This window comes from Bidens hawaiensis, unplaced genomic scaffold (assembly GCF_021521415.1).
Source record: "Bidens hawaiensis isolate Kalapana, Puna unplaced genomic scaffold, B.hawaiensis_p1.1 tig00023211_1, whole genome shotgun sequence".
Taxonomy (NCBI): Eukaryota; Viridiplantae; Streptophyta; class Magnoliopsida; order Asterales; family Asteraceae; genus Bidens; species Bidens hawaiensis.
In genome coordinates, this window is record NW_027493638.1 from 367,568 (window position 1) to 383,039 (window position 15,472).

The window sequence follows — 15,472 nt, forward strand, 5'->3', positions numbered from 1 at the left end:
ATTATAAAGATAAGGATGGAGAACAGGCTGGGAATGCTCTAATTCTTTATAACACATCCCGAAAGATGACTCATGCTTTAAAAAAAGGCTTGAAATTGATATTCTTATTTTGATATGCCATTAGATACGTAGCCATATGACCACTTTATGTAAGACCCCGTTCCCAGTGCTTTAAATTGGGTGTTAGATTTACTCATAAACACAGTTCTAAATATTAAAGTTAATTAAAACTTTTCATGAAATATAAAACATCAAACATTTATTATATAAAACTTAATATCTTGTCTTAACATCATTCAAATTTGTCTTCGCAAAATACAACGTAGCTAAACATAGAATCATAACATTCTTCTCAAGATGTCAGCTTCTTCAGTTTAATGTCATGCGTATCCCTCAAGCCAGCTGCTTTAACCTATTTGTCTACGTGCATACTAAAAGTCAGCTACGCTGAGTGAGTTCTAGTTAATCAGGTAACATACATTACATTCATTTACTTACAAACACGCACCCGAGGATACATATTATATACTTAACCTATTCATCTTTCATTCGTACATACTTACATACATACATTCATTCATTCTTTTATATTTCATGCTTTCTTTCTTTTTATACTCCCATGCTTACATACCTTTAGTTCATACATAATATATCTACGTTTTAAAGAGCGTCTTGCCCAGCATAGCTCGGATATTATAAGGGTCTGGTGCCCAACATACCTCGAATATTATTAGGGTCCGGTGCCCTTCATACCTCGGATATTATTAGGGTCTAGTTTCCTTTTTGCATCGAATAACCATACAACCATACCATAGATACACATATATTCATACATGTTTACTAGTGTGCTTCTAATCCCTTATACATTCATTCGTATATCGTTCAAATACATTCATATAACATACACTTACCAATTAAGGTAAGTGTATTAACTAAACACACATGAGTATGCACGCAGCCCCGAAAAACGTAATAGAGAAAAGGGGCTAGAAACTCACCTGAATCCTGTTTCTTTCGAAATTGATTGTTATGCCTCTCTTCAGCCGGGCACGGCTAACTGTGTACAAATTACACGTACCTAAACTACTCCCAAACATATCATAATTATAAGGTAGTGAAGCCCCTAACGAACGGGGGTTAGGGGGCAGCGCCCTTGGCAGGGTCCAAGGGGCAGAGCCCTTGGCTGGGGTCAAGCTGCCAGGTCAGCTTGGAAAAATTTTATTTTCGTTAGTAAGCCTTAATTAAAAATTCATCAGAATCGCATATCAATCCAATCGTATCTCATGGTTGCAATCTAATCGCATCGCATGATGCAATCTAATCACATCGCATGGAACCAAATGAATCGCATCGCATGGATGAACCAAATGAATCGCATCGCGTGGATGAAATCCAATCGCATTGCACACCAAATGAATCGCATCGCATTCTTTAACGAATCGCATCGCATGCATGTGCAATGCGATCCTGCTCTGTGCGATCCGATTCATCGCTTTCTTCATTTTTTCTATTTTTCAGCCATTATCTTCCGTGACCCTTCCTTATGACCTGATTTTACCCTTTTAATGAGTTTTGGGTCATAACAACTTTGTCTACTCGATTTTTACATAGCCCGAACATCACTCGTTCGTCCCATAACACACCCGTTAAGTCATTTACTATAAAATTTACGTTTTTCTACCACTACAAGGTCCGATTTGCCTTCGTATCAAATCTTAAGACCAACCGATGTCTAAAGCTTGCCGTTTTCGTCAAAACATACCTCACGAGTTTAGGGGTTGGCTCGGATCTGGACCAACCCGTAGATCTTGGCATGATTCTTGTTGTTTGAGGATACTTGAACACGAAATCTTCCTTCCTTTAACTTGGATTTGGATCCGGGTTTGAAAGATAGTGTTTGTGTGTGTTCTTGAGGGTGTATGTGGAATGAAGGTGATGGAAATGAGTGAGAATACGGTGTATCTAAGCTTTTTGGAGTTTATGTACTCTTAGTCTATGGCCCATACCCATTCCCTAGCCCATTCCTAAATCCACACTCACATAATCAAACACTAATGCACCATTAAATTAATAAAATTTCCTTTATTTATTTTTAACAAAAGTAGGATGTTACACTTTACGACCAAAACCAACCCCGTTAACTAGCTCATAACGATCTGGTTCTTGGTTCATGTAAATATGGTTATGTGGTTTTTCGTTCAGCATGGGTTACATCACTTCGTCTCATGTTTTAACCCGTGCACATCCCTACATTGAACCCCTTCCACCCTATAATGCTTATACATTACAATATACACATCAAATGAGTTAGAACACCAAAGAAAAGTCAAGCCCTCGACACCATAAGTACACCATCCAAGGATAAACGTGAAGATCACATTCTTTCTATCACTCATATCTCTAATCTCTAATTTATGATATACCCCCTCACATTAGAGCTTTGGCTAATACACAGCCTGATTTGACATAAATTTAATGAGCTAGTGTTTGACGTAAACAAGTTTGGTTCATAAGCGGGTCAACATGCTACTGGCATCATTAAAAACATGTCTTTTGGGTTCAGCCGTTAACTCGTTTATGACACTCATAGCACATTTTACTTATCATGTCAAATAGGTTAATAGACAACAGTGGACTCGGAATGTTTATGATGCGTTCATGAAAATGACATAGTTTTGTATTTAATATAATACACTAAAAATAAATATGGATTGTGATTATCGGTAATTTTTATTTTATCATGTTAATTGTGTCTTATTATTTCCTAACCGTGTGCTAGTGAATTGTGTTGTGCTACTCATGTTATAAAACTCTTGTAATCGATCGAACACTACTTGAAAACGGCTCTTCTGCTCAGAAACGAAATGTTCCAAATGTTCCTGGAAATTATTGCTCCCAGTGAGCCATTTGTATCTATATGCATCAGGATCCCGATTCATGGATCTCTCGATTTGAGAAAAAAAAAAAGAGGATCGAACCATCTCTTCTGACTCTTTTTCAAATTCGATAAATGTTGGTTGATCGTATATTTCATTAGAGTTCTATGATTCAGAGTCTCCTTTCTTATTTGATCCCTTTGAATTTCATATTCGAAGTTGCGACATATTTATAATATTGTAAAACACTTTGTTTTATTCATAATACTGAACTAATTATATATAAGTGTCATGTTTCTAATTTATTAAACATGTTCATGGTAGTGTTTAAGAAATATGTCATGTTTAATTAAACGTGTCATATTCAGCTTCAGTAGTCATCTCAAACATAATCTATTTAACACATTACGACATGTGTTGTCTCCTCTATAATTATAGCTTGATCACGAGACTCAACATTTTTAAAGCACGTGTGAAGTTTTTGACCAAACAGCTCCACTAAACCTTGTCAAACCACAATATGTTGTATCTTTAGTATCTTTTTTATGGTTACATGTTTTGCTTTAAAGGAAAGCAAAACTCCTTTTGAAGCCTGAGAAACATTCGATAATTCGTTACTTTTCCATTAAATAACTATGATTAAGGAAGGAATTTATACGTCTATTAAATTAAATATAAAGATCATGATAAACGCTCCAAAGGTTGAGATATATCTTACATTAGATACGAATATATCCCTAGTAAAAGACGCATGGGATATATCACAATAAAAAACCACTCTGTTTTGGAAGGTAAGAAATTAAAGCAAATTATTCCCTTCTTAATTTTTATTGTTACCATTAATAATAATAATAATAATAAACCTATACTATTAAAACAAAATTATTCTTTCACGTGTTATTCAATTAAAATAGTCAATCAATACTACTATCATTTGTTAAATCTATAATATATATAAACGAAAACCCAAAAATCCTATATGTCACGATGTGGTCGCTACCCCCTTTTATGAAAGCCACCAGATTTCTTGATTTTTAAATGGAGGCATCTCATTGATTTAACCTAAATTCATGGGTATGGGTCTTACCAAAACCAGATAGCGGGTTATAACATCTCATTAAATTAAAAATTAATCTTACCAATTATTTAATATGAAAATCCTACAAAATAGGAATATACTAAAATTTAATATCCAATTTAAAAAGAAAAAGATATTATTTATAATTAATAAACAATTTTATAGTAAAAACATAAGCGGGTCATGGGTCACCAAATCCAGATAGCTTTTAAACGGGTTATAACATATCATTTATTTATGAAACCCTTTCATCATCAAACCCTAAGTATATTATTAAATTTTTTACAATAAAGAAAATTAAAATCCAAAAAATAAATATTAAAAAACGAAAAATGTAAAACAACCATTCTCTCAAGCCATCAGATTACTTTATTTGGAAATGAAGGCTTCTCGCGCATTTGACCCGAATTCACGAGTAAAGGTCTCACCAAACCCAGATAGCTCTTAAACGGGTTATAACATCTCATTATATTAAAAAATAATCTCATCAAATATTTGATATGAAAATCTTATAAAATAGGAATATACTAAAAATTAATATCCTATTTTATTTTTAAAAAAAGATATTATTTATAATTAAGAAACAATTTTATAATAAAGAAAATAAACGGGTAATGGGTATCACCAAATCCAGAAAGCTTTTAAACCGGATTATAACATATCATTTATTTGTGAAACCATTTCATCATCAAACCTCAAGTATATTAATTATTAACTTTCTTATAATAAATAAAATTAAAATCCAAATATATATATATAAATATTAAAAACGAATAATGTAAAACAACCTCCGTAATACGGGGGATAAAACCTAGTTACTAATAAAGTTACAAATATAATTTTAAATGTTGTATTAAATGAGGTTTTTAGATATTTATGAATTATAAAATTTTGTTTATCATTATTTATATCTTATGAATCTATAAGATATATGTGTTATTATTTAGATTATTAAATTTAATTTTTTATTTTATCTTTTTAATCACCTATGTATTGCACGAACCATATCCTACTATTACTATTTGTTGAATTACTAACAAATTTACAAATATAACTCTTCATTTGTTGTATCTTTTTAATCACCCGTGCATTACCCCGTATTATAGATAATAATAATAATAATAGTTAATCAATGGGGTGGTGGTCCATTAGAACCATTGGCAAAGAGTCAAAGACAAAACCTTTAAACCATTGTTACAATTTCAAACTATTACTAAACATAGATGTAATTTCTGAAAGTTAAAGACCAAACTTTCAACATGAACATACCATAGAGATATCCATGCTATTTCTTTTTGAACAACCAACGAATAAAGTCCGACTATCCAGGATAACCCAATGGCAAAAGGCGACTCCATATGCTTACGATTGGAAATAGGGTAGCCTAGGTCAGTCATCTTTTGTTCTGGGGAAAACCTAACACTTAGTGAGGTAAAAGTCGGTTAGAGTCGGATCCGAAGTTGAGGCCTTGCGTTCTCCATCCCAAAAGCTAGTTGAGCAAAACTCATTGACTGGCTATTTTATTTTAGAACGATGACTTTCTTGTATTTAGGTTACATCACTCTCCAAATTTGGAGAGTCCTGCTGCCCCACTCTGGCCAAACTATGTTGTCTTAGCCGGCCCACGTTGGCTTTAGAGTTTGGCTTGGGCGTTCTCCTGGGAAACCATACCGCTAGCTGCCACTTGACAGTCGTTGTGCCGCTACAAGAACAGAACTCTCTGGCGTAACACATGGCACACGGTGGGACGAAAACCCAGGTGAGCTCGGGGTTCGAACTGACAACCTTGCATAAAGTCTGGCTCAAACACTTCATTGCCATAATATACTAAAAGTGACACAAGTGTGGATCGAATTTGGGTCTCCACTAGAGAACCCTAGCCTACTAGGCACCATGCTGCAAGTGGTGGATTACTTTAATAATAATAAGACTTAATTACAGTTTGGTGTAACCCAAAACACAACTTTCAACCTCGTGGTGGGTTTTTCAATGTTTAGGTCCCCGTGGCAGTTTTTTTCCTTTTTTCTTTTTTTTTTTGCAATCGGGATCAACTATTAGTCCCAAAGTTAGTTTTGTTATGAAAAGACATTAGTACCCTTGTAGTTTACAGCCCCGTGGTCTGAAATTGCTTGCAATTTGGACCCTATTTTAGTTTTATTTTTTTCCCTCCAAATCTAACATCAACTAACGTTTGACTTTCCTCATTTGACATTTTTAACCTGTAGACTTTCAATTAAACATGCTTATTACACTCAAATTCACACACTAAAGACGCACGCACACACACACATATATACACGGATACATACAGACACACACACACATATATATACACATATATATAAATATATACATATATATGCATACATATATGCAGATATGCATACACAGATTCATGCATATATGCAGACACACATGCGCGCGCGCACACATATATCTATATATACAGTCAAATGTGACTATGATTAGGCAATTGTGCCCTTACAAACACATATATAACAGACCATTATGCCCAACAATTGATTATTTAACACATAAAAACAGACATATACACACCCAAATACATCAACAGACATATACACAAAGATAAAAACATAGGTAGATACACACACACACACATTGTTCCTTAAATATGAAGATTGACATTGCACTTATAAAGATAAGTTAACATTAAGTTATCACTAGCAGGTTATGATTATTAGTTATCATTAACATAAGTTAACACATATTACACACTAGTAGTTATAGAAGCACCTACTAATTACATATTACAAAAGACCTAAGAATTATTTCTTAGTTCACCAAAAGACCTAATTACTACTTATTATAGATTATAAGTACTAATATAACCAACAAACCTGAACAACTACTCAAATGATCTTGTCCAGCTGCATTAAAGCTAATTGTGTAGACTCCGTTCGACCAAATGTTCATCAAAAGACCATGTCAATGCTCAGGTGGGTCCACGAGAGATCGACCAACACTGCAGTTACAATAAACAAACCTGAACTTGATTAGTAATCGAAGTTGACTAACGAAGCCAATTTCACATTTCCTAACACACCCGAACTCATTATAACTCAAAATCGAAACCCGATTCATACCTGAGAATAGTGGGGTGTTAGCGTGAATCGTAATTAATCATGCCATTGGACGATTTCAAGGCGATATGTCGACTATTATATGATACGATGGCGGGAGTGTTGAACCGACATTTGGTTTATGCGTGAAATGATCATTATGCCCCTTTTTTTGGACGACCAAACAAGCAGTCAAACTAACAGTAAAGCCAATTGAAAAAAAGAAAAAAAAAGAGACTACCATGGGGACATAAACAGAAAAAAACACAACCATGAGATTGGAAGCTGCGTTTCAGATTTCACAGTAACCAAAACTGCAATTAAGGTGTTATTTGTTTTTGAAGACAAAAACTGTCTGCAATCTGATTTCATCTGATTTCATGTCTGCAACTGAAGATGTGGTCTGAAGGTCTACAATCTGAAAATATAATACTGTCTATTTTATAATCTGGATATCGTCTGCATAAGCTGAAAATTAGTTACCTATCATACATATCACAGTAGATAGAAGCCATTTAACGTCTGTAGATTGCTAAAATAATTGGTGGTGGTGTACGAACTGTGGAAGTGGGTGGTGGTGGACGATTGGTGGCAGATGATTGTGGTAGGCGGTGAACGGTGGTGGTGGCGGTGGTAGTGGATGATGGTTGTGGTTGACGGTGGGTGGTGGTGGGTGGTGGACAGTGTTGGTAGCGGACGGTGGGTGGTGGTAATGGACGGTGGTTGTGGCAGACAGTGGGTGGTGGTGGTGGTGGTGATGGAAGGTGGTGGTGGTGGGTGATGGTGGTGGTGGTGGACGGTGGTTGTGGACGACAGTGGGTGGTGGTGGTGATGGAAGGTGGTGGTGGTGGTGGGTGATGGTGGTGGTGGTGGATGGTGGTCGTGGCCGACGATGGGTGGTGCTGGTGGTGGACGGTGGTGGCAGACGGTGGATGGTTTACATGTTTTGGATGATATTGCATAGTTTTACTGGTATTGCATATTCTAGAATTATGTATAAATTATAGCCTATGTCTTGGGATATTTTTAAACCAGTTTACAATCATATATTCCTGAAAAATATATATATTGTTTATAGTCTAGGCTAGAAGATATTAGTATGCCTTGTACTAGTTCCTGGACTATTCATTATTTATAGTTTATGTGGTGATGTTGTTTGGTTGATCGATTGGCTAAGATTTATATTGTTGATAGTCCATGCTTGAGGGCATTATTAGACTCGCTTATTGTTATATTTATTTTTGAAAAACTATATTTATTGATAACCTATGCTAGAGGATGTCATTAGATTCATTTACAATTATATATTTCTGAAAATTATATATTATTTATAATCTATACTTGAGGATATTATTTAGACTCGTCTATGATTATATATTTCTGAAAATTATATATTATTTATAATCTATACTTGAGGATATTATTTAAACTCGTCTATTATTATATATTTCTGAAAATTATATATTATTTAAAATTTATACTTGAGGATATTGTTTAGACTCGTCTATGATTATACATTTCTGAAAATTATATATTAATTATAATCTATACTTGAAGATATTATTTAGACTCATCTATAATTATATATTTCTGAAAATTATATATTATTTATAATATATAATTGAGGATATTATTTAGACTTGTCTATGATTATATATTTCTGAAAATTATATATTAATTAAAATCTATACTTGAGGATATTATTTAGACTCGTCTATGATTATATATTTTTAAAACCATAAAACACTTTTCAAATCTTTTTAAAAGAAAAAAAAGCGGTCTTCAGAAGCTTATGATTGCGCGTCCGTAGACGTAAGCTCCTAGCAAACGTTTTAAGAAAAACAAACAGAACCTAAGGGTATGTTTGGTTGGAGGTAATGGAATGAAGGGGGAATGGAATGGGAGAATGAATGGAATGGACAAGGGAATAAAATGGATCATTACCATTCCTTTTCCTTGTTTGGTTAACATATAGGAATGAAATAAATTATTAATATTTATTGTTTGGATCCAAAAAAATTGTAGAAATGAAATAGAAATAATAAAAACACTTCTATCTCAAAAAACTTTTTAACCAAAAAAAAACCCCTACAATGGCGATGGTGGTAGCTCCGGCGATGAAAATGGTGGTGGCGGGTGGCGATGGTGGCGGCGGCGGTGGTGTCGGTGGAGTTGGTGGTGGTGCCGATGGTGGTGGTGGTTGTTAGGTGGTGTTATTGTTGAGAAAGTATGGTGAAGGAGGAATGGAATGAAAAAAAAGAAATGGGGTGGAAAGGAATGGTTTTGATGGAATGAGATTCCATGTGTAATGGATGATTCCATTCTATTGAGCAACCAAACACTGCTTTTTTTCATTCCCATGTAAGTCTAATGATGATAATAATAATAATAATAATAATAATAAAGAATTTGCAAGAAATTCGCATAAATGATCAACCTAGGGGCTGTTTGATTTAGCTCTGAATGAGACCATTCAGATCCCATGTCTGATTCGGTCAGTGTTTGAGGTGTTTGGTTCATTAGTGTGAAACATCTTAATGGCTGAATCAAGGTCTGAATCGGTCAGTTTGAAAACATCGCTGAATGGAAAACAAGACAATTTTATCCATTTCTCTGATAAACTCCTTCATTCATCACCATCGCTGATTTTGAAGCGACAAGGTCTCCTTCGAAGATGTTACAAGATCTCCTCCATCGTTGGAAGGTTTGTCCTCTTCTAATTGTTCTTCTCATCGATTTTTAATAACCCTAGCCATCGATTTTCATTATTTTTAGGCATATATATGTTAATACAAGTGAGCCTACTGCTAATTGTAAACCCTGTCATCGATTTGCAGTTCCAAAACCCAATTCAATTTCGTATACCAGTTACTCTTTTAGTTAACAAGTATGAATGGAAATTAGATTACTAATTTCTTATGCTAGGAAACTCTATTCCTAATTCTTTGTGTTAACCTAATCATGTAGCATGTGTGATTGTGTGTTGTGTGCTTTGAAATCTTGCAATTCATCTCCACCGCTGTGTGGTTGTTCTTTCTAGTTAACGACCTCTTCCTATAAGTTCTTCGTTTTAGGCGATTCCTTTCGATTGACAGTTTCATTTTTGAGCAAGTTTCGAGGAGTTAAATCATCATCTAGGGGTGATCACGGATAGTCTTGACGGGTTTTAGGTAAAACCGTGAACCAAAACGTGAGTATGATTAAACACATAAGCTTAAAATAAAGAGACAGTCCGAAAATACATAATTCATCTTTTAACACAACTTTTCGTATGATTAAACACATCTTAGTTTTAAGCATCTAGAGTGGAGTTGTAGCAATATAGCATGGATTATGAAGTTTATGATAAAACTGTCAGGATTAAGTTGTTTTTTTGGCCGCAACAAATTATGAAATGATTCATTTGTATGTATTTGCATTGTAGTGCTGCAAGAGGACTTATAAATCACATATTATATGAAGCTGAGGTAACGACAGGCATGAAATTTAGTTGAACATCATAATGGGTATTTACTTCATGAAGTCAACAACATAGTGGAAAGGTCCTAGCTACTGACAGATCATCCAACAGAAGTACATAACTTTTGAAGACGAGTAGCTCCCGTTCAACTCTTATCTTCTTTACGAATTCACACTTATTCCATAGTTCATACTCTTCATTATTTATTTTTAAAAAGTTTTGGTTCATATTGTCGCTGTGTTGTTTTGATTTAATATCCTTTAGTGGCTTCAATGTAGGACATGATTTGTTCGAATAATCATCAAGCAACTTGAAAGTGTTTTAAGATGTATTTTGGTATTGATTATAATGAAAGTTTGTATTAAGATATATATTGGTCGGTTATAATGAAAGTTTGGTCATTCAATATAGTTATTAAGAGCTATTACTAAAGAGATATATTTCATTCAACACTAAATGGTTAAGAGGGGTAAAATAGTCATTCTGCACAGTCATTCAGATATCCAACCAAACAACACTTATTCATTCTGCACTTAGTGGCTTAGATCCTCTTTATCATTCAGACCTTTTAATCATTTAACACTTAATGGTTCAGTATTTGCCAAACAGCACCAATTTTGAGTTAGATGAAATCACATACCGACGAATCTGCATAATAATATAAACAAAGAAACTCCCTTCACATGTTGTGCGAGTCTCAGCCGACCATTTATTTATTTATTTATTTATTTCAAAACCCTATTTTCTTCTTTTCCTTCCGTTATCAAAACTCAATCTTATATATATATTCATCATCATCATCACCGGTGAAGCAGCAGCTATATATCTATCTATCTTTTCTTTCGCCTCCCCCACATTCACACCCTAATTTCATATATTCTATTCAAACTCAAATCAATTTTTCCATCCAATATTATATAATCACACCAGCCTACTTTTTGACCAAGACTTTATACATCAAATCTGGCTATAAAGAGGTTAGATCTTCCTTATTATTCGACTGATTTTGTTGTAATTGATTTGAATTATGTGGTTATACGTTTATTAGGGTTAGGTTTTATGTGGGTTTTTAGTTTTTAACTGCTTAATTTTGTCTCCTGATTATTAGAATTGTGAAAACATTTATAAATTGGTGAATTCATGATCTGGCATGGTATTAATTTGACTTTTTTGGTTGGTTTTGTTGTAATTGATTAGTTGCAGATTGATTATTACCTTATTGTTTATGAACTGTGTGCTTTGATTAATTTGTTAATTGTTATTGTATTTGTTGTATTTCATGTGACTTTTATTTGGTTTATTTTGTTGTAATTGATTTGAATTCTGTGAATTATGTTTGATTTGTGCTTAATTTGGTGGTTTGATGAATGATTAGAATTGTGAAAAGATTACATGAATATGATCTTATATAGAGATTTAGTTTCTTTTGTTAATTTATTGTTCTAATTCTGATAGAGACTTGTATGTTTTTGATGCTGATGATTAAATAATTCTATGCTCATATACACGAATATGCTTTTATACGGAGATTTAGTTTCTTTTGTTGGATTATTCATTCATCGTTCTAATTTCGATCGAGAATTTTCTGTTTTTGATGTTGAATGTAAGTTAAAATGATCTTTTTTGAACCATAAAAATTCAATCTGATTGATTTCTTTTTTAATAAATCTTTTTCAGGCATTTGTCTCTTATGCATGTCAAAAACTGGGATCCAATAGAACCGGAAAGAGTTGTTTCAGTCTGGCAGATACAACAAATCTAAACGGCTATCGCTCCACTAAACCGGTGGTGGGTGATAATAATGAAGGAGTGATTCTACTTTGTGTTTTGAGAAGATCAAGATCATCACATATATGGAGACTGCGCCGTGTGTCTGTCGGCTTGTCGCTTGACTACGGCTAACGTCACCGTGTTCGTTCTTCAAGTTTTATTATCGCGATTATAGACGTTTGCTTCAAGTATTTTCAAATTTTCAATCTTCTAGATGTAGTTGATCAGTGAGTTTGTTCTTGTTACATTTCAAAGTCTGTAAAACACAACCGTTTGACCAAGATGTTTAGGTTCTCCTGCTTCCATTCTCCTACGCATACCCAGAAACCCAAGGTGAGCGATGCCATTTCATTTTGCGGTTCTATAGTTTAAACCAGAGGTAGCAAATTGGATGGGTCGGGCTGCTTGTGTAACTGTCAAATTGGATTTTAAGTGAAAACTGGCAACTCTTTTGATATGGGCCGAGTCGGTTTGATTTGACATGGAACTTTTTACGTCCCAAATTCTTATATTTTTAAGAAAGGTTTGTGTGCTTAAACATGATGGTGAAAATTTATGCCTTTTTATTAAATCGATATTAGAGGAGGATGTATGCATAAGAAAATAAACTGCTTTTATTTTTTAGAGCTTTCTCTAACTTTTTATTGATACCCTGTTTTATCCGTTTAATCTGTTCTTTTTAGCTCTCTTTTAACTTTTTGGCCTGCTGACTTACATATCAACTCCTCTTGTCATTGATGATTTTAGTTTTTGAAAAGCAGAAAACCGTCCACTTACCAACCGAAGCAATGCAAAAAGCATTGGAGGATTACGCCACAAATAAACCTAGGAAAAATCCCGAATTGTTGAGAGAAGTTAACGAAGGCAAGAAGGCTAACAAGTCTCCGTCTTTAACGGGTCAAGATTGGAAATCTGAAGGGCTTAAAAGCATGAATGACACAGACAGTGAACGCGGCCATGAAGTCAGGGGAATGAGGAAGAGTGTGTCTTTAGGAAGTGGTCTCGCAGCCTATCAGGACATGACATCTGGTGAAGATTTGTCTTCTGGTATTCATAGCGGAGACGAGTATCAAAAAGCCCAAGCTTCTATGTCTCCTCAAATAAGTTCCAATATGGTCAACCTTGCATCCGATATATCGCCCGATAACCAACAGTCTGACAAAGAAGTTGGTGATAATTCTGAGACTCGGTTTTCTGCACCTAGAACTTTACACACCATTATGAAGTCAAACTCTTTGCCATATTTGCATCTGGCTCATGGTGATGCGGTTCATCAGTCTCGATCTTCTGAGGATTTGAAGGGTTTAGACTCAAGATGGAACAATAAATCAGGTGATGAAAATGATGATGATGAAGCTTCACCTGAACATGAATTAGAAAATGACAGTGCAGGTCATGTTGACAAAGTTGATGGTGATTGTGATGATGGTGATGGCGATGGCGATGGCGATGATGGATATGATTATGTGGGTTTGTCAAAAGACTGGATTGTCCCTGCGGTGGAAGAAGTTGACAAGGGTAAAAGTGTCCTCGAAGATGATTCGATATGTCAGTGGGAGGAATTGCCTAACGAGGATTTCAAGATAAAGCGTATCGAGAAATGGGTTATGGATCTCAAGCATACTTCTTCACTTGAAGAAACCAACATGCTTCCCGACCTTGATCACCAAGGGCAAAACGACAAAAGCACGATTTTGGATCCCTCGGCTGCTTCCAAAAATAATGCAAAGAGTATTCTCGGCATGGATGCTGCTAAAAAATACATTTCTTCTTTGAATGCTTCAGCCACCACAGCTCAACTTGCAAACCATGGGCTAGTTGTGATCCCGTTTCTGAGTGCGTTCTCGAGCCTCAGGGCGCTTAATTTGTCGGGAAATTCAATAGGTTTGAAATCTTTTTATCTTCAGTTCGTTTCTTGATTTTATATCGTATTGCTAACTTTTCTTTATTGATAATCTTATTTGTTTTATCAGTGAGAATCACCGCGGGTGCTCTTCCTCGAGGGCTCCACATTTTGAATCTATCAAAGAACAGTATTTCCGTCATTGAAGGACTTCGAGAGCTCACGAGGTTGCGTGTACTTGATCTTAGCTACAATCGGATTCTCAGAATTGGGCATGGTATGCGATTTATATTTCATTTCTAGTTTTTTTTTTAAATTTAAAATTAAATTGTGAAATCAAATGTGTGTTTTTGAAGGTCTGGCATCGTGTTCATCATTGAAAGAACTGTATCTAGCAGGAAACAAAATAAGTGAGGTGGAGGGTCTGCACCGTCTCCTAAAACTGAACGTGTTGGATCTGCGTTTCAATAAGCTGTCCACCACAAAGAACCTGGGACAGCTTGCGGCCAATTACAACTCGTTACAAGCCATCAGTCTAGAGGGAAACCCTGCACAGAAGAACATAGGAGATGAACAACTGAAGAAGTTTCTTCTTGGTCTTCTTCCACATCTTGCTTACTACAACCGACAGTCAATCAAATCTGGTGGCATGAAAGACTCGGCTGACCGAGCTGCCCGCCTTGGGATCTCTGCACATCAAATTGACCGCGGGGTAAGGTCAGAATCGAAAAAGTCAACACACGGCAGGAAAAGTCAAGGAACGGGTGGTCGTGGGCGGCACGTGAGGCTGCCACCAAGTGGGGTTAAGGTGATGGGTGACAAGCATCAGTTTGAAGATGTGAGTAGCAAACTTGTGAGCTTCAGGCCGGATCTTGGTATGCGAAGAACTCACAGTGAAGGATTGTTGAAAGCTGTTTGAAAAGAATAAAGAAAACTCTATTTGTGATTTGGGATTGTGTGTGTTTGCTATGAATTGATGACTTTCGTTGGTGTTTGTTTGGGAAGACATTGTAGTCTTGTTTGGGATTTTAAGCTTTCTGTGTGTTTTAAGAGACAATGATGGCTGGTTATCCTTGGGCCATGAAGAAACTTTGTGTGTTGAAAAATGAAAATGCCCATTTGTGGTATTAGCTCTTGCAGTGCCAATGTGCAATTACCTGTTTCCATTTAAAACTATTAAAATGATTTGTACGTTGATTTGTGCCAAGCCATTCTTGTATTCCTCTCATTTTTAAGGACCAACGAATAGGTAACCCGATGTCAAAAATATGCTTGCCATTGCACATAGTTCAGGGTAGCCTAAGCCTAAGCCTACCATCTTCTATTATGGCGAAACCTGTCGCATGAATGCCCACTAAAGCCTGG

At 35.3% G+C, this 15,472-nt stretch overlaps 1 protein-coding gene across 1 annotated transcript; it reads left to right on the forward strand.

Annotated features, from left to right (window-relative positions):
* The first annotated feature begins 12,452 nt into the window (after positions 1-12,452).
* Positions 12,453-15,185, forward strand: LOC143567099 (uncharacterized). The gene is made up of 4 exons (XM_077053605.1): positions 12,453-12,597; positions 13,026-14,148; positions 14,238-14,384; positions 14,464-15,185. Exons 1-4 carry the CDS (start codon positions 12,547-12,549, stop codon positions 15,024-15,026), a joined length of 1,884 nt encoding a protein of 627 aa, XP_076909720.1. The 5' UTR covers positions 12,453-12,546; the 3' UTR covers positions 15,027-15,185.
* Positions 15,186-15,472: the final 287 nt, after the last annotated feature.

Bases quoted from the DNA above. Each gene is read 5' to 3' on its own strand.
- LOC143567099 (XM_077053605.1), top strand. From the start codon at position 12,547: ATGTTTAGGTTCTCCTGCTTCCATTCTCCTACGCATACCCAGAAACCC. The intron at 14,149-14,237 runs GTTTGAAATCTT...TTGTTTTATCAG, and splicing joins TTTGTCGGGAAATTCAATAG to TGAGAATCACCGCGGGTGCT. The intron at 14,385-14,463 runs GTATGCGATTTA...GTGTTTTTGAAG, and splicing joins GATTCTCAGAATTGGGCATG to GTCTGGCATCGTGTTCATCA.